The following is a 26,688-nucleotide window of genomic DNA, read 5'->3' on the forward strand; positions in this document are numbered from 1 at the left end:
TCAAATCAACTACAATATTTTATATTGAAAGGAAATATCAAATCAGCTACATGCTGCCTACAGAGAAAAACAATTTCAAATTCATAGAAACAGAGAAAAGGTTACATTAATACAAGATTGTTCCTGCATAGTGACCAATTGAAACAGAAGAAAGGCAAACAGCAAGGGAAAAATGTGACATTAACTTAACCTTTTTACATATTAAACTGTATTAAAATCTTTCTGTCTTTTTGCTCTGCAGTGCAGAGAATTTTATTTGAAGGACTGTACATTCTCTACACAGCTTTCAGTATTCATTTTAAAAGCTACTCATTAAGGAGTGTTAAAAACACCTCTTTCATTTGATCTAATCTGGCACTTCTCTCAAAACATGCTAACAAGAACATTTTAAATACCTTCTCCAAAATATGGTCTACCCAGGCAATGTAGCACAAAAAAAAGAGCTGTCCTCAAGCCTTCTGAAAATCTGACTTTACTTTTACAGGATTTTTACGGGGTTTAATTGTTTCATGACATTTAGAAACAGGTTTTCCCAAACTCATTGAATTTTCACTGTCTTTGGCCTGACTAATATCCTTGTGGGGTTGCTACAAATCTGTCTTCTGTGTGTGTTACAGGAGTGGTAACACAGATTTTCTCTTTTTGCTCCAAGTGTGTGCACCAACTGCATTCTCCAAAAGTCAGGGGGTTGCAGAGAGCCCTGTATGGCCAGTCCTGGGGGAGATCTCACCATGATCCAGAGAACACCTGGCTTGTGTGCCAATCTGGCCTGAAGGTCATCAGAAATATTTTAAATTGTTTACTGCATGGTACAACCAAATGCATTCTTTTAAAGAGAGAAAATCTGCTGAGGAAGCAATTTGTGCTACAAAAATAATCCTGCACAAAATAATTCTAATTTTTTCCCCCCACTGTTCATTCTGCAGCATTTACAAAGTGTAATATCAAGGCTAATATGTTTTATTTGTATCAATGGCTTTTTAGCTATGCAAAGTACCAGCAGAGGTTGCATACAGGATCCTGGGAGGATGCTATTGACAAAGTATGAATTCCTATTGAAAAACACTTCCATAGTACTTCTACTAGCATTCTTTGTGTCTCTGAGCAAAAGTGAGGACTAGATAACTTGACATCCTTTTCAATTTCTTTGATTCTAGGAGCTGTGTTGACATTTCATATTGTGCACATTTATTTGGTAAATACTATATTTCAGACTCAGGAAAGAAGTAAAACCTCTGAAGGATTACACTTTTAGCTGACAGAAGTACAGTTGTAGCAAAGAAAACATACAAAATAGAAGACATTTCAATGTCGAAGGCCAGCTAAGAGCTGGTTTTGTTACGACAGTCTTGTAAGGGGAAAAGGAAGTGCCCATCACTTTTAAGTCTGTATAATCTCCTCTCTAGGATGTTTTAGTTGTTTTAGTGTAGTGAAAACACAATGTGAGGAAGGCATAGGTGCACACTGAGGCAGATGTGATCCCGCTGAACAGATGTGTTCCTCTGGCACTGATAAATGAGCATGCTGACCCACTCAGCTGGGCCCTCATGCCCCACTCTTGGCTGCCCTTCACCTGGACCTGCACCTCTACCAGGACCAGGAGAGCATCCCTCCTTCTGGGTTCACTGGGGTCACCCTTCCAGTGGGGCTGGGAGGCTTCTGCAAAACACCAACTCCAAAGGCTGTGGTGCTATGGACACGAGGCTCACATGTCACCTCTCTGTGTTGCTTGTTTCAGGCTCTCACCAAGGGGTATCACAACAGGCTGTACAGTGCTGCTCCCAACATGTGCTCTCTGCTGCGCTGACGAGGCACAGTGGAAAGCAACTGCTCCCCTACTGAAGGAGAAGGTTTCCAGCATGGAAAGCCAGCCAAAACCAAAACATGCAGGCTGGAGGCAAAGCCAGGGAAATTGAGGTGGATGAGAGATGCAGACATCAGTGCCACGTTTTACTGCTATAGAAATAGCAGCAGAAAAATAATAATTTTTCTTTTCCAACACTGACTGGAAATCTGGCCAGGAGATGAGTGGCAGAATCCATAATCAGAATCCTGGAGTCAGCTGCTCTAACTAGACAGTTCAGCCACAAGCTGTGCTGACTCCCAGCAAAAGGCTCCTGTGCTTAAATAGTTCAAAGCATACTCTTTGAACTCCAGCAAACCTGCCTGTCCTGTGTCAAAGCACTAACCTTTCTTTGTTTAATAGCGTGCTTCATAACTACTCTTAATTTGGTGTGAAACTTTACTGCCAAGATTCGGAAATTCAAATTATGGAAGTTTATATTTGTGCTTTAAACCTCTCTTTTCTCTATGAGAACAGCAAGTGCAACAAAGTTCTTCTTAGGCTCACACAGCACTGCATGTTACAGAGTAGCACAGATAATGTTCCAGTGATTCCACCTTATCAAGCAATTCACCAAAGCCTCTTACACATAGATGTGAGGCAAGTTACAAAGGCATTACACTGATTTCAGCAGAAGACAAGCAGCATTTGATATACCATATTCAGAATCCACTTTGGAGGTTATTTGATCTGCCAGCAATATTCCTGAGATAGACAGGAACAAATTTACCTTGATGTGTCTGTCTGTCATTCAAGTAACCTGTGATCCATTGAATATGTCTCCTTCTGAAACGCTCATTTTACTGCAATTCTGTCTGACTCAATATTCTTCTTACCTGACAGGTGGGAGATCAAATAATTGAAATCAATGGAGAAAGCACAAGGGACATGACACATGCCAGAGCAATAGAGCTAATCAAGTCTGGTGGCAGGAGAGTGCGACTGTTGTTGAAACGTGGAACAGGCCAGGTCCCAGAATATGGTGGGTTTTCATCTTTACATTTTTGTATGTGCATGACTCCACATAAATTAATTCTATTGCTTTTGAATTAAGTAGCAGTTGCAGATATTTATATATTGTAATTTCCTGGAGCACATTAACTATTGGCTTAAGTGCTTACCTGAATAGAGGTGGACTTACTCTTAAGTGTTTCCTTAGCCAAGCCCGTAGGTGTGTGTACATCGCAGTCTGCTGACCTCCCGACATAGGCAGTGGCTTTTAAGGTGTGCATTGGAGGAAGCACTACACACCTCTTAGGGGACATCTTTGAGTGTGCTGGGAGTTGCTGATTTGCCCATAAACTCTCCTTTTCTTCCTTTATTGGTACTTCTCTGCACATTTTGAGTCACAGCAGATGATCTTGTTGCCATGCAATTGAGCGCCTCAGGTTGAACCTCAAAGCATTATCAAGAATGTACTCCTTTCTTTGACAGCTTCACCCATTGTATTCTCTCTGACAAAATACATGGATGATCAGTTAGAACCCAGTTCTGAATTTAAAACATGAGATTTTGCTCATTTTGGTGAGAAAACAGGATTCGTTCTTCTTATGTTTTGTTTCAGAGGGACTTCTGGGAGTTTTTTAAGTATTTCAAAATGTGTGAGTCACTTAGGCAATATAGAAACCTTATTTCATAATAGAAATGACAAGAAGTAAAAGTAAATTATCCAAAGGTAATTTCAAAGATGAAGTGTTCTTTTTTAAAACTGGAATCAGGGCTTACTCTATAGTATGGTGCAACAATTTCATATATTTACATAACGTCTATGATGTGCACCTCTGGGCCTTAAATATCTCAGGAAAAGGGCTATTATTTTAATGAAAAGTCCTTGACTTCTTTATGCTAGGAGGTCAAAAACTCTATTAAACTTCTTTACTGTTACTTTTGAAGTTCCAGAATGCTTTCCCATTAGAGTCAGAAATGAGAGTCACATAAAAATTCAAATACTTAGGCGTAACTGTAGGTTCAGGTGAGCCTTTGTTGCCAACATAAATTCATTACCTCTGTTAAAGCCAGCTCCACTGAAAGTCAGTTCTTTCCCAGCTGTCAATACACATGGTAATTACACTATTTTCTTCTCTAAACTAGAGCTAATTCTATGGCTAAGCCAATACTCAGGACAGTGTATGCTACATTTTTTACTGCTTTCAAGAGCTTCTGAATAAGGGCAGAAAAGATGGGCCATAGTCCACTCATTTGGTAATAAAGTTAGTGATCTATAATTTTGGTGAGTAGAAACAAAGCCAAAATGGTTTTCAGGGGTTCTGATAAAATGGTACTAAGATATTTAATACCAATTTTAACTAGTGTGCAATCCTTTCAGAGAGACCTCCAACAGAAATTCAGGTCACCTTCAAAACTGTTTTATAGGGAGAGGTGCATCATTTCTAATGAAAGAACAAACAAGCGTCCAGGACTGATAGAGTGGTTGTAATCCTTCTCAAATAGCAGAACTATATACCAGCAGTTCTCTCGTTCCTCAAAAAACAATTTAATCTAAGGTAGGTCCAGGAAGCTACTATGAGTAAAAAATCAGTTGCAGTTCAGACCCATTCCAAATCTGAATTTCTTAAGATCCCAGCTCCAAATGGCATTTAAATCCAAAATGAATGTCCATTATTTATATAATCTTATAAATATGTACTTTATTCCAGGGGGGGGGGGGAAACCACACACACACCCCAAAAAAAAAAAAAAAAAAAAAAAAAAAAAAAAAAAAAAACAACCAACCACCTAAAACCCCTAAAAACTTCAGTGTAATCATCACTGATTTAGGAAAACAATCTTCCAAAATGTGCACAAGTCTTCCCTTCCACAGAAGATGACCACTAGAATTCCAGACACAGCTTTTAGTTAACAGAAAGCAACAAGGAGACTTCACGGCATTGTTTAAACCCAAGCTCACCATTTGGAAAGGCATTTGGAATACTTGGCATTAGTTGTTTAAAAATGCAGATTACTGAGAAATAAAAGTTGCTACTAAGAAGTGCTGTTTCATCAGACCATTTTCCAAGCTACATCTCCAGCTTACAGCTCCATACAGGAGGAGAACTAAGTAGCTGTGCTTGAAAATCCCTTTCTCCTACTGCACTGAAAAAGGAGTAAAAGTGTTCAGGAGTTACTTCATAATGTACACACAACCTGCAGAAAGCATGACAGCAAAGGATAACATCTGCACATCTGCAGTTCTTAATCTGTGCTTTATGCAGGCGGAGAAGTGTTAGAGCTCTATCCAGTCCGGAGGCAGAATGGAAGCAAAATAAGAAGATGCCTGTTGAAATAAACTGAGATAATTAAAGTCCTCCCTAGGTCATTTCCCAAAGGTGTAAGAAATAGTCTAAGAACAAACAGAAGGTACACGTAAATTCAAACAGCAGCCTGCCTAGGAAGTTAAAAACAGAAATTAACAAACAGAACCAATTGAAATGGGAGACAGCGTCTCGAGCAGGCCAGATCTCAAGGTTAAGTCATCATGCTGCGAAGAATGTCTGTCAGAGACCCCCAGAACATCTTTTCAAAATAATGTAAAACTGAATGCAGAGAAGGTTGTGACAGTAAGCTTGAGGACAAAGTGGTCCTGAGGACAGCAGATAAACTACTCAATATTTAGTAGCTCACTCTTCCTTCAACCAGAATTTTACAGTTGAGATGTAACAAGACTAATTGGAGCTCTTTTTACTGAATTAATCAGCTTTTTGTTTTAGCAAGTACATGTCATAAATATTTCTTATACAGGGTCCAGCTATGGAGAGCATCAGTGGGAAATAAGACTTAGTTGTGTATATAAATGCAAGTCTGGAGGACAGAGCTGGTATTGGGACTGCAGTGGTGGTGTGCAGCAGAAGCCTAGGGAGAAATATGAAAACAGCACAAGTGTACCAGGGTCCTCTCCTGGATATTCTCTCAGTCCCTGATAGGTGAAATGGTCAGGGACTTCCCAAATCAGTTTTAGTAATGCTGTGATTAAAGACCTTTCCAACAGCAGCAACATTCAGATTCACAGCACTAATTACCTAGAGCTACCTAAACCAGCCAGCCAAGACCATCACATTATTGTCTTCAGTCTTCAGCTTCTTGATTTTCCTTGAGTTTTAAACCCCAGTGCAGTGTTTCTGTTAGTACAAAATATGGAGGTATGTACTTAAGTGCAAGAAATATCAGTGTTTGAATGATGATGTGATTGACATCAGTAACAGCAGTGTTGAGGAAAATACATCAATGATAAGAAAGTGATTTGTGAAAGAAAAGAGTGTGTATTGAAAAGAAGAAAGCACTCAGGGAGGAAACAAAAAACAAGCTCCTGCGAGGGTGTAAATCTCCTGAATGAGTTATGTCAGTTTATACTGCCTGGAAATCTGTGCATTTCCGAACTTGGAAAATTCTGGCTGAGCTGAAGCACTACTCAAACCTAGGATAAGAAATAAGGTGTGCTGCAAATGCATCATTTACGTCCATTCCGGCTGCTGGTTTTGGTTGAAAACAAATGCCAAAGATCCCAGAGTACTTAAGAGGCAGAAATCCCCTTGTAGCAGGCCCGGTACCATCAGAATGTAAGCAAAGGAGCTCGGGTATGACTAATGCTCCAAAACTATAGCTGATTTCACAGCAGGGTGCAACAAAGGAAGCTTAGAAAACAGGTGTTTTATCAGCCAGCATCTCAGAACGTTTTGCTGAGGATAAGGATAGCCAGAGGAACTGTGCTTCTACTGGAGGTAAATTATCACAGCTTGTCCAAAGCCGAAGAACATCAGCATCATGTTTCATAGGAAATAATCTGCCAGCTGTGTTCTCCAGAGAACCAAGTCATAGTAAGAAATCATATTAATGTTCAAGAAAGACTAGAAGTACTGCTGGGAATCCTGATCCCAAAATGTACTTAATGACTGGGAAGTCTGGCTGGAGAGAGTGTGAGGTTTCCTACATATCACAGGACACAAAACTCAGAATCATCACTGTAGAACTGAGCACTTCTCACCCCAGCATTAAAAACAATTTGAATAGTGACAGATCAAGACTTTCCCTGCAGTGGCTGCCTAATTTCCTGTGTATGCACCTACCTCAGTGGTTACTGACTTCAGCAGGAGCTACTGGGTGTGCAGCAGTTCTGAAAAAAAATCTGTCTCTTCACACTGTGGGAGCCTCATTACAGATGCTCATGTATTTCAGGCCTTAGCCATAGCTACATAAACACCATGAGAAGGACATGTACTTTGCATAGCCAAACACTGGGATGAAGTGTCATTCTTAAAGGCAAAATGTGGGAAACCTGTTCACAAAATCTCAAAATGATAAAATTAATGAGGAAGTAAAACTAACAGATCAGTCTCTCTATCCAGCTGTGAGTTCTGCAAGAAGCAAGTTACCTCTAATGACTGATCAGCTCCAGAAAACTAGTTTTCTGTGGGAATAGCTACTGTTTTCTCTAAATATCTTCGGAGGAAGTTCCCTAGGAAAGCCTGTGATGTTTCAGTCCCAGCATGTTGTAACCACTGCACTCTGGCTAGCAGGCTGCTGCTCCCTGAGAGCTCAGTGAGGGTTTCCCAGGGCCATGCCATCAGTCGCATCCCGGAGTCCATTTGGGACAGCCCCGCGATCTGGCTCTGGCAGCAGCAGCGTCACAACGCAGTGGGGTAAAGGAGGCAGAGAAGGGTCTCTCATGAGGGTGTGAGATGGCTTTAATCACATCTCGTCCCAGCAATGCTGAGGCACAGAGACAGCGTGGTCTGGGTGCGGGGTGGTTTTGTCAGGGCCCAGGGGCGGTCCCTGGGCGGGATTTGGGTACAGAACAAATAGGGAGAAACCGAGGGAGTGGCCAAGGCTAGGGAGGGAACAGGGGGAACATGTGAAATAGGAAAAGCAATGGATTAACAGGTTCCCACATCAGCAGTCCTGGCAGATTGTTTCTTCCGGCTTACTGCTCCTGGCCTTTCCTGACTGGAGATTTTATTACTCATAGTACATTAAAATATATAAGTTCCTAGAAGTTTCTGAAAGCAATGAGTCATATAATCAAATGACCACAAATGGGGTGTAAAGGAGGCTGAGGAAGGAAGGCGTAACAGGGTGTAAAGGTGGCTGTAAAGGAAGGCTGAGGCAGGTTAGCACCTGTAGGTGGACTCCATCCCTCCAGCAAGGCATAACCCCCTGCCCCGGTTGCTTTCTGTCTGGTAGTGCAGAGGGAGCAAAACCACTGATTTTCACCTGTGAGGAACATCTAGAAGAAATGAATTTGTTTCCCTTCCTGCTTTCAGGACTACAAAATCATCTGTCAGGCTTGATATCAGGTTTCTATCAAGTTTCACTTAGTTTTAAGTTGCTTAAGAACTCCTGAAGGAAGTTACAAGTTTTAGAGACTCCAGCCCAGAGAGATTTTGGAAAACTTTTCCGTTGCCCTATCTTGGATATCTGGATCTGGCCCTGAGCATTCTAGGTCACACTGTGATACTAGCAGATACACAGAGCTGTGGGAACTGGAATCATTGAGGTTTGGAGGACAAGAAATCTGCATCGTGTGGTGATGGTTGGTGCTTTATGGATCTATACAATGATGGTCCCTTTCCCTGTCCTCCCCTGCTTTGTTTTGCTGTATTAAAAGACATGTCCTGGGGTTGCAGTGTGTATTTTTGGAATCTCTGTTTCTTTGCACAATGCTAAATTGCATACACAGCTCACACCATGGGTTCATTACACTCAGGTGGTTTTACAGTACTAGAGTTTAGATTCGGTTTGGGCTGTTTAAGGGAGGAAGAGTAAAGTTTCAGTATATACAAATTGATGGTTAAGAGATAAAAGCTACAAGTTATTTAGCAGTAAGTCATTTCTAAGGGGCCTTGAAGAAACTCTCATCTCCTGCTTCAGCACTACCCCAGCAAAAAAAACCAAAAATGTCAGAGTTGATACCAATACAAGGATTTTTCATACAAGTAAATTGGCACAGTTCTTAAATGCATTAAGCCCTTTGCTTTTGCTTTGTTATGACTCCTTCAGGAAGCACCTCAAGATGTACTCCATATCCATAGACCAGGTGAATCTATATCCTGAATATATATGTACTGTAGTTTCAATAATCCACTAATATTTAGACTTACAGCATGCTTATTTGTCTTAGCTTTACAGAAATACTTCTTTCCTGTTACATATAAGCTTCTTACTCAGTTGTTCTAAACTTACTAAGAATTCTCTGCTCTAACAATAGTAAAATGTCTGTATGTCACTGGTTCTGTTAATTCTAATGATTGGTCCTAGGCTGTTCCTCCCCTTCCTTTAGGAATGGTACCTTCCAGTCTCTCCATGTGCATGAAAAGTGACAAGCATGGGTCCCCATATTTCTACTTATTGGGCCACCCTAAAGACACGGTTTGTAAACTCTGCATGTATATTATCTTTCTAATACATTTTGTTTCTCACAACTGTTAATAGAGTATTTTTCAACTTTTTCTTACATGCTAGCTCACTTGTTTCTACAGTATTCGACTTTTCTTTCATAACCGATTATCTAAGACATCAAAGCAGCTATGCGTTCTACAAATGTCTTTTAATATCCTAAATAATGAGTTTTGCATGTTACACTGCTGCTAGTGCATTGGTCTGCTATATATTCACTTTTTCTCATGACAAAAATTTATCTTCTGAATATGACTTTTCAGGTAGAAGATCTTAAACTTTTGCATTCAAGCCATAATTTTCCTCTTCTTTGTGGCACCTGGCTTGCAAAAATATTAGCAATATGAAGGTGGAAGTTAGGTGCTGTTCTCAAACAATATTTATGTGCAGCCCCTTGAAGAAATAACAGATGTAAAATTGAACACATTTTGAAATGTGCTGTAAGGCAGTACTCATTTATCAAACCCTGTGGTTATGCTGAATTTAGGCAAAGCACTTTGCTCTTGATTTCAGGCTATTTTCTTCATAGAATCAGATCCAACTGCACAGGTTGTTCAGATACATCTAATTTGTAATACAGAGTCAGGGCCCAGATATGATACCTGGAAAGCAAAGGAAAAGCAAGACTCATTTTTTCTATTTTCCTACTGATTGCTGTCATCACAGAAAACACAGCAGTGTCCAGATGCGTTCAGCTCTGTCTGCTGCTGACTTTGCACAACGTAGTACATTTACTGCAATTATACAGTCTCACACATTGAAGCAGACAGATTGGAAATAGAAAGGGAGTTACACCCAGAGTGTTCTTCCAGCATTTGAGCTTCAAGCAGTTCCTCCAGTGTGATGCTCAGAGAATTCCTGCCCCCAGCACCCAGGCACTAAACTGGCCTTAAGTTATCAGTCTTGTGCATGCAAATCCAGGTAATGTAACCAATGTATTTCCAGTTAGAGCTCATTTCTGATCTGTGTCTAGAAATAAGATTTTTTTTTGAACACAGACATATCCATATGCTTTGCTGCTGCAAAGCTGGACACATCTAGAGGCTGTTTGGAATTGTTCCCATGTAGTTCAAGTGTGTATGTCACCATCAGAGACCTCCCAGCCACGAAGTTCCTGCATCATATAGAAATGTTACTTCCACCATTCCTTGTATTCTCACCTTACCTCTGTTTTGTTCTTCACTAAACATAGCTCAGAGAGGTTAAAATCCAGGCTGGAATTAGGGCCATTTTACAAGTCCCAGTTGTCCCAGGAGTCCCAGCTCCATGAACTACAGTTCCAACAGAAGTTCTACATATTTATAACTGCAACTTTCTGGGCATCATCTTTATTTTTCTTCCTCTAGAAAAACATACACAGGAAATAAGTCTTTTTCCTGAAATAAGTAGAAATGTAAATACTCTATAAATATAGCTAAAGTTAGTTTTGCAGAGTCATCCAGCTGTGAATGGTTCTCATTTATTTGGCAGGAAGTGTTGAAACAGAATTTTTTTTCTCAGTATAATGTATCCAGAAAATCAAAAGCATTTTAGTTCCAGTCAACACCAAAACTGAGATACTTGCTTGATAAAAAAGCAATGTCATGTCAAATTTTTATTAAATGTTTCTATTTCAGGTGTTTTTAATGAAAGAGTTCGGAGGGGATTTTCCTAAAGAGCCCATTTTGATGGGGCTTATCCCAACCAAAAATGTGGCTGTTATACCATTCATTAGAGCACTGAGGAAGGAGTCAAATTTCCTTATGCAGAACCATTCCAGTATGCCTTAGGAGAGGCCCTACCGTAACATCACAGTGCAGTCTGTTATAAGACCACATTTCACCCAAAGGAATTGTTCCCTTTTGTATAAATAATCACTTCTGCAAGATGATCAGCAGGCTTACTTGAACTTGGATGTAGCACAAGAGAGAGGCAGGTATTTTGGAAGGTACATCCAGACCAAGTGATACATGCCTGTGCTTCCTTGCATCATAGGTCTGGTAGCCCTTACTAGTGACCACTGCATTTATATTTGCAAAAATATATTAAAAATTGGGAGCTTAAACTGTGGGTTTATTGTTTGAATATAGCTATATCCTTCAGAAAGCTCCATTTTGCAGTCTGCTACAAACTGATTTTTCTAGTTCTATTAGAATGTGTGAAGCTTTTGCATTTGTCTAATAAATGGCTAAATCATCTTGGCCTATACTTTGAAGGCAGATACTCTTATCTGTTCAGAGTACTGATCAAATAATCCAGTTCATCCTATTTTTAATGCTCATTTTATAAATCTCCAGAGCTGAGGTTGGGTGTTATTTGAAACTTGAACTACCCCATATATCATTCACCTGATGTGAGTGCAAAAATCAATAGTCATTTTGGAAAAGTGCCCTTTCTGCCTGTGACCACCTTGGTGGAACTGCAAACATTCATTCATATTCCTGCTGCATTTCCAATACCACCTTCTTATTTCTAGCAATACCAACTTAATTTCAGGAACCCGTGGTGTGTAAAAAGAAAAAAAAGTACTAACTAAATGAACCAATATACTGGTTAATAAAATTGGTCTAAAACCATCAGGCAATTTGAATATGGGCTCCCAAAGGTTCTAGAATATTTTATTGCTATGGGTAAAAACTATTCAAGGGCAAAATTGAATATTGAAACCTGCTTTACAAACATGTCTTTAGTATTTAATAAATATGTAGCAGCTGGCAGAAAAGTAGAACATCCTTCTATTAAATAACAGTGGGTGTATATGTATGTGTGGGTGCATATAGTTATTTCTGTCTTACAGCAAATTTCTATTTTAGAAGATACGTAGACCTTTCATCGCTTGATATAGAAATGGAAGAAATCAGTATTGAAAGAAAGAATGGCACATGGGATGACACTTTCAGTTTTTTGGCAGTGACTTCGAGCTTCCAGGAAGGAAATACCTTTTCCTCACTTTTTAAATGCAAAAATACTGAGTCCTAAACATTGCTTTGGCAATTACACTCCCAGTGGCTCTGGCCAGTCTAGTTGAATAGCCTAATCCAGGCTTCCCCCATCTGTATAATGGGGATAGTAATATTTACTTACCTATCTCATGGGAGCGTTATGGGGATTAATTATTTAATGCTTGAGAAGCACTTAAAAGATTAAAATTCCTAGTTGACTACTCAATATTATTACTAAAGAAAACTTCGCTAATCCACACCAAAATTGGCAGTGTCCCCCCACATCTGAACAAAGATTTATTAATAAGGTTGTTGAGCAAGTTCTCTTATTATTAAAGCTTAATTATTCTAATATAATATTCTGGAGTAGATTTACTAATATGGTGTAAAGTGTAGGTAATTACATCTAAACTACAATTCATAAAACAGATGAACAAATACTATCCCTCGTTCGGTTCACATAAACTAGCAAGCAGACTTCCTGAGGAAGGGGAAAGTCCCACCCACAAATCTTTTTCTAACATTTATTTTCATGGCTTCCTGTATTTCCATCCAGTTGACAATACCAGAAGGTAAGCGCCTGAAATACAGAACCTGATAGAATGCAGCCATCCCTCTGTCCCACAGCATCAGTTTTTCCTTTCTTTGTGTAATCCAGATAAATAGGTAAAATAGGAATTCAGTAACACTTACCATGTCTTTGCAGTGTGCCATAGGACCAAGTCCAGTCTTCTGGACAGCGTAATACCCCAGAAAATTGCAGCATAGTACCCCAGAAAATACCTCTCCTGATGCTTATCTCAGTCCCTCTCATTTGCCACAGGTCCCCAGTTCATAGCAAGACTGCATCACTGCAACTTGTTCTTGCTCAGAGTTAGCTTCCCCACGTATCTGTGATGGTATCCTTGCCTCAGGGAGCTGTGTAACCAAAGTGAACAGCGTGAAGCACACAGGAATATTCCTGTATCACTCAAACTCTGTCAAAGAGCCTCGCCAGTGGCCTGACTCTATGATGCCCAAGACTAAATTAATCTAACAAGGCTTCTCATAACCTCTTCTCACTGACATTGGAAATATGATGAGTCTAAATGATCACACAGAGAGTGACACAAAAAACTGCTGTTCAAACCATTGGGAAGGTGAAGGCAAGCTTTGTTCACAGAAGGACTTGCAGTTGGTCCTGCCTCTGTCCTCACTCCACCATCCCATCGTGCAACTCCTGGCTGATGCTTTGTGGCCCAGCCACATGGAAAGGTTAGCAGAGGTCATAGCTTCTGTCAGAGTTCTTAGAGCCTGTTATTCCTAGCTTGGGGGGGGGGGGGGGAAACAACCAGAAAATGAAATGTGGGGTTTTTTTACTTAGACAATATGAGGTAACTGTGACTCTCCAACTGATGCTTAATGAACATGACCATAAAGAGTGTTGACTTGTGGTTGAGCAACCCAGAATTTTGAACATCTGGGTTTTCTAACAACATGTAGTTTGTGTTTACTTATTAGGAGCTGAATGTTACAGTGTAAAATTCATTTATTCGTGCACTTCCATCTCATCATAGAGTTTTCAGGGAAATTTGTCTCAGCATTCCAAAGATATCAGATACTACAACAGTCCCAACAGCAGGTGTGGTCCCAGAGTCAGCTCTGCACCTTCATTGCCTAAAGGCCCCCAGTCTGAAAACAGTTTGCTGAAGAGACACTAAACTGCTTCTGCAGCTTCTACCCTAAGCCGAACAGGACTACTTATTCATGAGCTTTGTGACTGAGTTCAAACCAAGTTATGTATTTTGCTCAAGATCCTGCTCTCACTCATAAAGTGAGAACCTCAGTGCCTACCAGAAACATCTTTCTAGGGGCATTTCACACAGAGTCAGAATGCTCTGAATCCCTCCCATATTAAGTAAATTTTATTTATTATCTACACACTTTTATTAATGAGAGCTATTTATTGACCTGACAGAATGTGGTGCCTACTGTTAACGCCCATTTTAGCTGTGGTAATTAATAATTTTAATATTTAACTTTAATTAAGTGTGTAATATCCAACTCTTAAATTATTCACTCTTTGCAGAACGTTTTTCATTAATACCACACATTTTATTAACATATTTATGAACACCTTTTATGATTTAATGTGGCTTAATTCTATTAATAAAAACTAATTTGAAAGTAATTATCTTTTTTAATTATACAGTAACTTCCAATGTAGTTTTTCCAGCTCCAGCGTGGCTCTGGAGGAGAACTGCTGAGGTTTCTCCAGTTCTACTCTGCTGCCTGACTACACAGGAAAAAATAAAACCTTCTTTATTGACAGGATGAATATTGCCTGAGTAGCTCTGATCTGATAAATATGTGAGATGCTCAGCACGTCAAAAATAGCACCAAACCACCTGAAGGACCAAGTGAATGATAATGTGTGGTTAGAGCAGCATCACTCCAGACTGGTACTTAAGCTGTCCACAGACTTAACATTGACATAGCAGTGAGGAGCTTCCTGTGGAGGATAAAAGCCCCATGCAAGCTGCAACTCTTCAGCTCTTCCAGTATCAGTAATCCTGCAACATTTATGCAGATGGATTAAGCTGATTCAAGGAAAAGTCTAATTTACCAAGGGTTACAACCTGTCCCTGAAGGCAAGGGTAACTGCAGTTCTTGTTAATAGAGCCCTTGGGGGGGAATTGGAGTGAAGCAACACTGAATGATTGATGTTTATAAATATATATACAGGGTTTATTTTAGAACAGTTTGGTTGAAATGGAAAGCAGGTATGTAGCGATTTTGGTTTTTATTACCTATAGTAATATAACAACATAAAAGCATAAAAATATTACATAAAAATATGTTAAGAAAACATGGAAGGAAGGAAGGAAGGAAGGAAGGAAGGAAGGAAGGAAGGAAGGAAGGAAGGAAGGAAGGAAGGAAGGAAGGAAGGCAGGAAGGAGGAAGTTGAATGACATCTTCTAAGACATGACAGCTGCCTCTCACGTCATTGTAGTTGAGCCAGTTATGCCCCATCAGAAGGGATGAATAACATGAATGTCCTGATATGTTCCCCAAAGGGGTTTTACCTGAGCCAGTTGTGTAAGGGAGGACATTGGCATGATAAGAAGTATTATCCCACCTCACAGGATCTGCTTCTTATCAGCCTCTTCTCTTATCTGGCTCAAAACCCAGCTTGTCCCTAAACAAAGGTTCATGTACACCTGCTCTGCTTCTGGGCTGTGATCTTGCACATCCTCAGCAAAGCACCTGCTGCTTTTGCAAATGAACAATTGTTTGAGTCATTAACTGTTAACATTTCAGTCTCTCACACCAAGTTCACTCAGATGAGCGATCACAATGATTTCAATATTTAGTTGATAGGACTGTTTACTAGAGTCATATCTATGGAATAAACTAAACTGAGTCTTGGAAAGAGAGGTAAACTCTGTACTCATAATCATCTGGCCTTAAGATTCACAGCCTGAAGACTATTACAGTAAATTAGTAAACTGATTTACTATATTAATTTACCTGTTTCTGAAATAAAACCTGCTTATAGGTGGGGCTCCTTATTTTTTCCCCTCTCCTATCCTGTGCTTTGGATAGCTTTCTTCTGCATAGAAAAATTACCCCTTTTTATTCTTGCTATTGTAAGGGCACTGCTAAAGTCTCAACCCTGTTTTAAGGTGTGTCAAATATTGGAGAGAACCAAATTATGCAGAGCTTAGGCAATGTTACAGTGAATTGCTTATGGATGTGATTTATATTTAAGGGGTGGTCAATGGCAGAGGAAACAGGACAGGACTAAAGCAGCCCCCCAAGATCATCCATGACAATCCAATCCACCTACTCTCCACGGCAGGAAGTCTGAGTGCTTCTGAATTCATTAGTTATCTCCTGTGTCAGCCTGAAAGGTCTCAGGCCACTTACTTGCAGTGGCCTGTGTTTTCCAAAAAGGACCTGATGTGGGGTGATGGGTGTAGATTTCTGTGTTCATCCACTCAGCTTTGACCCATAGCCTCCAAGGGGTTTCCCATAAGGAACTCCCCAACATTAGTATCACTTTTCAACAGAAGAGCAGACAGCTATTTCCAGAGGTCTTTTGAGACACCTCTCTCTCTGACTCTGTGAGGCAATTAAATTATTATCTCAAGTGGTAAGGACAGTAAAATACTGGTGAAGCACTGCCATAATTAAAGAACTAACTCAGGGAAAGGGATTTACTGATGATGCCCTGGGTATTATAATGTAGGATCAAAACCAGTGCAGAATAATAATAGAAGCCCTTTAAGTCAGATCAGTTGCTTCCTATGTTTCTTTGTTAACCATATTTAAAGACTACATCACATAAAAAATTGAAAAGTGCTTTCATCCATAGTGCTTGCTACAGATTAAAGCAAACACAAATCAATGTGTGTGGCTTTCTTGTTTCAAGAAAACATACAGCATTTTTCTAAAGGATTTTTAAACTTTTTTTCCTTGCAATATACAGTTTTGTCCTCTCTGCCCCAAGTTTGAATTTTCCCTTTCTCTCTGTTCCCTTAGCTCCAAAACCAAATAATATCATCTCCTGAGCTTCTGTAGATTTTCATACAGAAAATCTTCCAAGCATAACTAACAATCTGCTCTTTCTGAAGTGCTGCAATAATTCTAAAATTAGATCTCTGAACATGAAAGCACTTCTCTAAGAAACCTCTAAGCAGAGCACAGAAAAGATGATGAAAGTGAATTTTACCTGAGATGAGATCATTCAAAGTCTCATTAGATGGCCCTTGCAAGAACCTTATGAACACCATATCTGCTGCAAAAATATTTAGGGCATCTTCCATTTAATACCTAGGTAAAGTATACAATGGAAGATGGATATAATGAACCCAAAGGAACTAAATTGTTGCTCTTCAGTAATGACCAGGAACATGAAAGAAGTAGGGCATCTGGGTATCAGTGGCACTACGAACTGAGCCAAGCAGGATGTGCAGCTGTGCTTTCCAGTGTTGGAATAGGTCAGTGGCTGAATTTTCTGGATGTAAAATTAAACATTTCAAGTTTACAGAGGAGATACCACTTACACTACACTTACATTCATATCTTTTCAGTTCTTGTGAACATCTGCAGAAGCCATGCCACCAATAGTTTCATGTAATAGTAATGGTGGCCACCTTTTTCAGTATTAGACCAGTGACAAAAACAAAAACGCAGAATGATTTTGGGGACAGAAAGCCTAGTTCTGGCAGTCTGGCATTGTTTCATACCCCAAGTATCAGTCTTTCTTAATGAATCATTCTGCTCTTTTGAAAATGCCGAGCACAAAATTTATAAATGAAAGATATCAGGACACAGATGCATATTTGTTTTCCTGTAATCTTTCATGACTTGTAATCTCTGATTACCCTGAGCAACCGTCCTCCAACTTTGGAAAAACAAATGCGTGAAGCCAAAAAAACCAAATTACTGTAAAGTAGGATTCCACTCTTGAGCAAAGCTACATTTTAAGTTATATTTAAAAGGTACTCTAAACATTCAGTCACCATGACATTGTTAAGTACAAACAGGCAAGTGGTGTAACAAATGTGACTAATTAATATAGCAAAGAATGAGATTAGGTTTTCTTGAAAGAAGACTTCAAAATACTAAGCTGATCACTCAACTGCATGTGTGAGCAAGGAGAAGTAGTCCATGTACTAAAATAACCAAGTATAAGCTGGATTTATTTTTATTAATGTCTATGGCAGGTATCTAATTTCTATACATAGAATGAACATTTTGCACCCATAGCACACTGCCATCATACCTTTGTAAAGCATAAGAGCAGTACTAATGATGGAAAGGCTATCCCACCTGGATGTGCCCACAGCGATTGACCAAAGAAAGTACCATATCACAGCAGAAGGCACCTAAATCTGTTGGTGTTTGCTTCCAGGGCTACTGGTGTTCAGGGATCTGAATGTGGGTACATTCAGTGGAAGGGGAGACAAACAGAGTGTAATTTTAAGCCAAGAAAAGTGCAATTTGTGAGAAAACATTTGCATAGCATATTGAATAATTAACAAGAATTGCAGTTTATAGCTAAAAGAACAGGCAGGCTGTAAGCTGGGGGCAGAGCCCATTCCCATTCACTTTCTGGGAGAGGCTGGGGGAAAGGGTGGCATCTCGTCACATTTCCATAAGGCTGAAAGCTGAACAGAAAGAGCTTTTCTAACCATGAAATCTTCAGAGAATCATTTCAGGAGACAGAGGTGCTGTATGTTTGTGGAAGTTTCAGGATAAAAGATTAAAGATTCTTTCTATATTCTGAAATATTCCCCCTTAGAGAGCGTTAAAGAAAAGCTGCAGGAGACCAATGCAATCAGGAACATCAAAGACATGTCAAGCTATAATGAGAAAGACCCAAATGCATTCCTGGTGTAGCACTGCCAACATTAGTGGATACTCACCAGGGGACAATTTGTCCCATTTTTGTTATTAGCAGCATCTGTAAGAACTGCTTGCCACCTCCTGGCAATACATAATTTCAGACAAAAAATGGGGGGAAAAAATAAAGCACCATATTTTTATTCAGTCAAAACCTCTTTGATTCCCTAGGAAAAGAATTCTGGGAAGATATGAGAACAGCTGCTTAGACATTTCAGAAAACACTTCATTCAGACTAATGAAAGTGTTCAAAGCTTTAATATCTTGTACATTATTCATATAATTTGAAAATTAAAAAGGCTTTGAGATTTTATTGTATGTAAGTAATAAAATGTGACGTAATTTCTACTCTTACTACTAAATATTCAATAAATTAATATTAGTAGTTTATGGATAATTATATCTGATGAAAAATCACATGTCCTTGATAAATTACTAAACAATTATCTAAAATATTGTGATGCTAAGGTAGAACCTAGCCACAAATCAGAGGTCCATGGACAGAGCTCTCCTTGCTATTAGGAGTAAAGCCAGGGTTCTTTTTCTCGTGGTTCAGTCATCAGCAAGCAGTGGGTCCAGGCAGAACAGTTAAAGACAGTAGCAAATGGACACATGAAAGTAGTACCCTCATTTCCACTCCATTGAATGTGTGAGAGCTGACAGAGCAAAACAATTCATGTATGTGGCAGCTCTACCTCAAACAAAAAAACCTTCAGACAGAAAACTTCTGCTCCTGATGTTCTCCTCGTGTCACTCTTCCCCCAGAATGGCTGTGTTCATCTCCTACTTGTCCTCCCACACCCTCAAGATCTTGTGTCTGTGGTGGCTCTTAGTTAGAAATTTACTCCTTTGCCTGAGAGTTATACGAAGTGGGTCGTAGGTGAGTCATTCTTACACATCCCATGGAGAAGTGCCACCAACTTGTGTTACAGTAGCTTGTGGAAACTAAAAGCCACCCAGTAAACACCTACTAAATTACACCAAATTAAATGTCATCACAGTGACAGATTACAGTGCTGCTCCCAGCTCATTTATCTTGTCTAAATTAGTAGGTCAAGGGAGATTTTCTCCCTTCAAAGAAGGGAGGAAGGCATCTATTAGCCTTCAGTGAGAGGTATACTTTTGAAAAACAATTTCTCTCACAGTAAGGATGTTGTCAATGGTGACGAAGTCAGAAGCAAATTTAAAAATTTGTCCCTAAATCTCTCCAGCAGTTGCAACTGAATGCAATATCGTTTTCATCTGCTTGCAAGTTGTTTGGGCATTAGTAGTTCATGCTCTGTTAAACAGGTACTGTTTTCAGCTCCTCCCAGAGGTGAAGGAAGAAAAAAAGTAAAATCAGTGCTCTGTCTCTGGTTTAGTAGCTTTACAAAATGCTTTGAGATACAATGGAATAACAGACAGTAGAAGTAGGTTATGTTCCCAATTAACACAAAGGTTTTATAAAAAGCCTTAGACCAACAGAATAAAAAATACTCAGAAATAATAATAACTCTCTCCAAAATGCAGCTAGAAACCGAGTATAAGTATGAAAATAAATTACTAGTTTAACTGCTCTGCAGGATAAAATTTTACATTTTTCTCCTGTTTATATTTGTTATGGAGAAGCAATCACTTTAGTGGTGGTTGAACAAGTCCAAATGAACCCTTATGGTTTGAACATGGCTTTTTTAAGGGTTTTTCTTTTGAGCAACAAATTATTTATATTCCTGCACTTTGCTCTACTCTAGTAATTCTTATATTTTTCCATAGTATTCAAACTTCAGAGGGAAGTTGACTACAATGCCCTCACATGAGTATTCTCCTCACTAGCCAGTGAAATATTGCAACAATGGCTTGTTGACATTAACATCTACGAAGACTGAGGCTGACTTTCTGTATAATGTCATTTCATTTGAAAGAAAAGCAGGTTAGGCTGGGATTGGCTGTCTCAGACTGATGGTACTTCAACCTTAAAGAAAGTAATTTTATTCTTACTTGCAAGTGATATATTGCCACAGAATATAAATGATAGTTTTATTCCATGGCAACATTGTTCCACAACCCCTGGAAATACAACCTATATATAGGCGTCTTCCCAGCAAGTATTTTGAACATAGTGCAGCCAGTGACCCACCTGGGGTTGTCCCACAGCCAAACTTCCTTTAAGCTGTGGCTATAACTTTTCTTGCTTAGTTGGCCATGTTGTCTTTTACTTAGCGTTTTCTGGGGGAGAGATAAAATCCAGTAATGCATATAATATGGCATGTCCCAGTTTATAGACACCTATACTTACATATCACTCTATGTAAAAGATATGCTGATTCACTGTTGTTGAAGTACGTTCTAACCCACTATGATTTCTCACTACAGCATTTGGTTGTTTTTTCATCCCCTTTACAAAAGAAAGTAGAAGAAATTCTGTCATCCCCAGGGAATAAAGCAGCAGGCCACTAACCCCTAGGTCTCCTCTCCTGAGCATCCCACAAATAACTGGTACCATATTGTCCTTCATGTCTCAGAGGAGCCACAAGAGATGTTTGCCACCCTGGCCTTGAATGGTGGCCCCCTTGTTTGTCCTCCTGGAGGAGAAACAGCTGATTTGAGCATAGTGGTACATTTTCCACAGAGGCAGTCTTGTTACCTGAAAGCATCTTGCTGCTCCAGGCCATTTGGTGTTTTTACTGGTGTGCAGCTGATGCTACCCAAAGTCACAGACTATTTCTGTAATCAGTAGCTCTCAGAGCCTAACATGAGATCGAATAATGGCCCACTGCTCTTTACTGAGGCTCAGTGAAAAACAACATGTCATGGACAACTAGGAAAGAAGACTGTAGTTTAGACAAATATGCTGGTCCAGCCCTTGGCACCACCTCTACCCTGGGGAGGAGTGACAGTGCCATGAAAAGTATAAACTTAATTTTCCAAAGCTCAAGTTGGCTTCTTCAGAGTTGGCTCAGGTACCTCGCTGGTGCACATAGGCAGCTTTATGCCAAGTTCTGGGATAGTTTTACTGATTTGGACCTCATGCATGGTCCCTGGCTCAAGTGTTAAATAAAATGAGATACCCTGGATTTCAGACTGAAGCAGAGCCAGGGTGGTGTCTGTGCCTCCCTCATCAGGCACAGGCTGTGGTCCTGTATCAGGGTGGTGGTGCAGAAGAACAGAAGAACAAGCCCATCAAAGTCAATGCTTTTTGTAGGCAAACTCCTAGGAGCTGATCACTCTACCATGCACAAGTCTTCCTCTTATTTTTTCTTGCTTGAGTGCCAAGCTGGGAGCAGATGGTACATTACTCACCCTTAACTGGAGGGTAAGAAAGTGTGATTTCTTTTTTTTTTAAATTCAGTTGAGACCCTTAGCCCATTTAGATTCCCAGCTCAATGTTTATTTGTCTTACACAGAACTTGTACTTTCTACCCCCTCTCAAATGCTAATCCTCTCCACACATATGCTCATTATGCAAAAGCATATGACAAACACCATCTGGGAAAATAAATAGCTCCTCAGCTAACTGTGCTGCTCCCTCCCTTTACGTCACCCACCTCACTATTGTCTCTCCTATTTTTATCTGCAAGACAGCAATCACTCAATCCAGCTATTAACTTAAAAGTGCTGTTTTAGTCAAGCAAGCTGCAGATCCCAGGCTGGGCAGTAGAATCTATTCAATTTTTCGAGAGGATGTGCATCTCCATGATAATTTGAAAGCAGCCATAGCACTGAGAAAAATGCATGTTACTTTTTTAAAGGGCAGTTGATATCACTGAGAGATACTCATCCTGACCTGAGGAAGTCCACGCTTATTTTTTAGCTAGAAGGTTACATTTTCTCCCCCATAAAATATACAGCTCTTACCACAAGTTCTACCTTGTTTCCATGGATTCCTGAGATAGTCCTTCATCTCTGACAGATTATTTCTCATACCAGTCAAAGCCAGGCAATGGTGCTAAATAGGGAATGACATTAGCCAAGTTCAGTAATTTCTCTAACCTCTAAGTAGACGGGAAAGAATAGGAGCCATGCTGTCATTAATCATGATGGATTTGTTGTCTGCCACAAGGTTAATCACAAGAAATGAGGATGTATATGCAAGAGAAAGGCTTCTCAGAATATTCTGGATTAGGAAAATCATCATGATTCAGCAAAGGAGATGCCTATTTAGCTAAATTAAACAGGATCTGCACAATCCAACCATATTGTGTTGAGGCTAAGTAAACAGGAGAAATTCAAAATGCACAGCCAGGAGACTCAGCAGCTGACACTGTGATATAAAGGCAGAGCTTTGTAAGTACCCTGTAAGAATTGTGGTGCCATAAACACTGCAATACTATACCTGTTTAGAAAAAATATGAGACAGAATTCAATGATGACCTTATCTGAGCTACAGATTCTTGTCAATTATTATATGCTTGTAGGGACATGTTTAACAGATGGCAGAAAGTCCTTCTCATTTGTCCTCAGAGACAGCAGTGATATTGCTCAGCTAAGAAATCCATTATACAGCTACAAAATAGGCTATTTGATTTCATGAGCACGTGCCTTTATTATTTTAAGAATAATTTAACATAAGCAGAGGAATGCAGAATCTCTATGAAGAAAAGACCAGGGTTTCCAGCATTTGCACTTACCAGCTTTGTGGTTCCTGCTTCTCCTGTAGGTTGGTTTTTTGTTTGGGGGGTTTTTTGTGGAGAGATTATTTTTGTTTTTCTCCCTCTTGGCTCCACAATTGAGGGAGTTTCATCTCACCTGGAACAGAGGGGTTTAAGGCTGGTGCATGGTTTGGGTGTCAGTGTTGCTCAGAACACGTGCCTATGCAGTACACACCTGTGCTGCTGAATACGCCCTTAACACTCTTCTCTTTGTTGTTACAACAGACGAACCAAACTCCTGGAGTGCTCCCTCTGCCACCTCCCCAGGTCTGCCGGAAGTAGCTCTTTCCCTCGACGACATAATCTCACCATTATCTTCATCACACATAGCCCCACCCTCTGACCCTTCTCACCAGATAAGCCCAGAGCCAACATGGGATATCAAGAGGGAACACGATGTAAGGAAACCAAAGGAGCTTTCGGTGAACGGTCACAAAAAGAAAAGGTTAGGAGAACAAAGAGAAAGGTCAGCAAGTCCTAAAAAGGTAGACAGGTCAAAGCATGAAGAGGCTTCTTGGAAAGGATATTCAGAAGGCAAAAATAAGACCACTGATGGTGGCAGGCCCACCTCAGAAAGCAAAGTGGTGGGACACAGCGTTATGATCGAGGCTGGCACAAGAGAGCACGTGTGTGCTGGAACCAGTGATGAACAGTTTGGGAGGCTGAGGAAGCCAGAAAGCAAGAGAGGAGGATCTCTTAGCAAAAAAGAAGATCACAGATCCACAAACACCAGTGAGAAGAAGGCAGCTGCAGCACCTGACCGTGTCAAGATCGATACAGGAGCTACCAAGACATACAGTAGCAACCGCTGCAGCTCGCCTGGAAGTGATATGGACCACAGCCAGAGGGACCCTGATGGGAAACCCAGCGAGTTCCCCAGGAAGGGACATCTCCACTCCATTAGCACTCGCAGCACCAACACCACAGTTCGAAAGGCAACGGTCTCTCCAGGGCCGTGGAAAATCCCTGGCTCAGATAAGCTACCTAGCGTCCTGAAGTCTGGTACTTCTGCCATGAGCAGATAAGCAAGGGACTGTTGCCCTCTAACTGTCTCAAACTGATGCAGAACATTCTTCTCAGTTTTTGTCTCACATTGGTTTGTTTTAATTTATTTTAACTATCACACATATACACAAAGCATTGAGGAATGAAAACATTAGTGTGTAATTCCATGACAATGTGCACAGTATCTAATAAGTTCAAAAGCATATAGTCAACACAGAGATTTAAAATCGACCCTAAAGTCCCAGTTCCATTTTAGGGACTTTGGCAGCTATGGAAGAAACCAAAACAATATGAAGGACAGTACATCAGAGAAGGATAGTGCAGTGTAGCTTTAGCATTTTTTTCCCACTGCATGAAGGACTTGGATTTCATTCAGACTTTATATCAAGAAACTGGAACAAGTTAGAGCAATCACAAACTGGAACATCGCCTTAAATAAAACTGCACGGAGCAAGCTGAAACCGAGAGAGGATCTTTTCATGGAGCTAAAATGTTGTAAATAAGTTGTTCTCGACATATCTAGACAGGGGTTAAAGGGTTTCTTTAAAGCATCGTTCAGAACTGTACACCCATGACACGTCTCCACTGTTAATGCTTTGGGATAGTCCACGTGGTACCCTGTAGCATAGTTCGCTGGGCGCTACGGGAGGAGTGGGGAATCCAGTGGATTAGTTTCTGTGATACCATTTCTACTGCCATTTTTGTGAACAAACCATGTTTCTGTACATTGGAAAGGAGTTAGGGTGGAGTTGTATTTGCAAATTATTCTCAAAAGTGATTTATTACAGGTTCCCCAAGTCCTGCGAGGTAGCACACAAACCAATTGGTCAGGCTCAAACCCCAGACATCTGCAAGGCCCTTGCAATGAAGGGAAGAGTGCTACAGAGAAAAAGCTGCAGTTTCCTTAAGGAAAGGCCTTTCCTTCCTGCAGAAGATGATAGCGTCACTTATCAACAGTGCTATGTTTCATACCCATCTGCATTTACTTAGGACACTCTCACCTCTCATCCCCTCAGTTTGGCAGAGCAGGTGCCTTTCAGGCACACGTCAACAATAATTAGACTGGTTTCTGAAATACAGTTGTCAGTGTCCTCATTCAGTAAATTCAACATCTTTCAATTTTTAAAATTGTTTCCATTTTACCATTTTTTCCCTATCTCCATTTTTTTTTCTTTTTGTTTTTATCTTTCTTGCTTGTCTGTTTTGAATTTCAAGCCTTAAGTGCCAGGTAAACATTCCAGTCTGCCTTCACAGGAAATAACTCCGAGTTCAGTCAATCAGTCATTATCTTGTTTCAAAAAGATGTGTGTGTGTCTGTGTTAGTGTGCATATGCTTATTCGTCTGTCAAAATTAAAACAAAATCCTGGGCAATAATACATTGGTAATTTAAAAAAAAATCCATAAAGCTAAGTACTGTCAAAAATTCGTATTTAAAAATTACTGTTCACTAGCAATCTTAGTTCCTCATATGCTCTGCTGAAAAATTAGATTGAGATTGGCTTTGTTCCAAGAAATTAGCACATTACTGTATGTCTCAAACATTGCACTGGACTGCAAAATTTATAGACATGTTTCTTCCTGTCCAATTATTTGAAAAGCCTCAAGTCAAGGATTTTGCAGCTTTCAAACATTTTTTTTTTAGAAAGAAAAATCCATTTATAATTTCTAAAAAAGCACAAGTCCATGTAGCTGTTTATAAAACTCTTATTTAATGGAAAAAAAAATCTTTATCCCCTGAACTAGAATCCAATATAATTTGCCATTAATTTATTGAATCTGATTTTGGACAATGCTTCTGTAGTGTAGATGCACGTCCCAGTATCTTATTTTTATGTATAAAGAAAGCAAACAATGAAACCTGAAAAACAGTTGAGATTATGCTTGCATAAACTCTAATTTGCACAGTTCACAGCTACTCCTTGTGCAGTAATTGCTTTATGCGGCTGTAATCGATAACCTGTGAAGACAGCACATCATCTAAACCCCATTCCAAATAATATTTCTGTGTAGTGTTAGCTGTGAATTTACCTTGTACAGCTCTATCTCTATAAATATAATTCCATGTATTAATAGTCACAGAAAGGCTGTAAGTGAGCAACTATTTTTATGAAACGCACCACTATGGATAAATTAACTTTTACAGAAATCTTGTTTACTGTATGATATTCTAAACCACTGTCAAATAAAATATATATCCAAAAATCTTTCATTTTTTTCAATTGTATATAGTTGGTGTTAATTTTGAGTAATAGGCTTCAGTTACCCTGAGAAACAATCATTTTCTTGCATATGAGCAGAATTAATTAGATGCTGCCTTATAAAAAAGGGAATAGACCATTTTAATTTCTTACTCCAATTTATGAATAAACATGTAGGTGACCAAACAAATTCCATAACGGCAAGTTAAGGCTTATGAGACAACACAGACACAGAAAAATCTCTTCCTTGGTGGAGAAGCCTAAACCCTTATTCTCCTTCCAGTCCCAGCAGACACAGGGCCAGGGTGGCCAGACT

At 39.7% G+C, this 26,688-nt stretch overlaps 1 protein-coding gene across 11 annotated transcripts in view; it reads left to right on the forward strand.

Annotated features, from left to right (window-relative positions):
• Positions 1–26,398, forward strand: part of MAGI2 (membrane associated guanylate kinase, WW and PDZ domain containing 2) — a 717,920-nt gene extending 691,522 nt beyond the window's left edge. For 8 of the 11 annotated variants that reach the window (XM_039570829.1, XM_039570833.1, XM_039570830.1 and 5 more), the window contains 2 exons: positions 2,687–2,825; positions 23,394–26,398. In XM_039570829.1, the coding sequence (XP_039426763.1) occupies positions 2,687–2,825; positions 23,394–24,193 (939 nt within the window). In that variant the 3' untranslated portion in view covers positions 24,194–26,398. Of the gene's footprint in view, positions 1–2,686; positions 2,826–9,091; positions 9,203–23,393 lie in introns of all 11 variants that reach the window. The other 3 variants (XM_039570837.1, XM_039570839.1, XM_039570838.1) reach the window with 2 other exon arrangements.
• The last annotated feature ends 290 nt before the right edge of the window (positions 26,399–26,688 follow it).

Source organism: Corvus cornix, chromosome 1A, assembly GCF_000738735.6.
Source record: "Corvus cornix cornix isolate S_Up_H32 chromosome 1A, ASM73873v5, whole genome shotgun sequence".
In the NCBI taxonomy this organism is placed as follows: domain Eukaryota; kingdom Metazoa; phylum Chordata; class Aves; order Passeriformes; family Corvidae; genus Corvus; species Corvus cornix.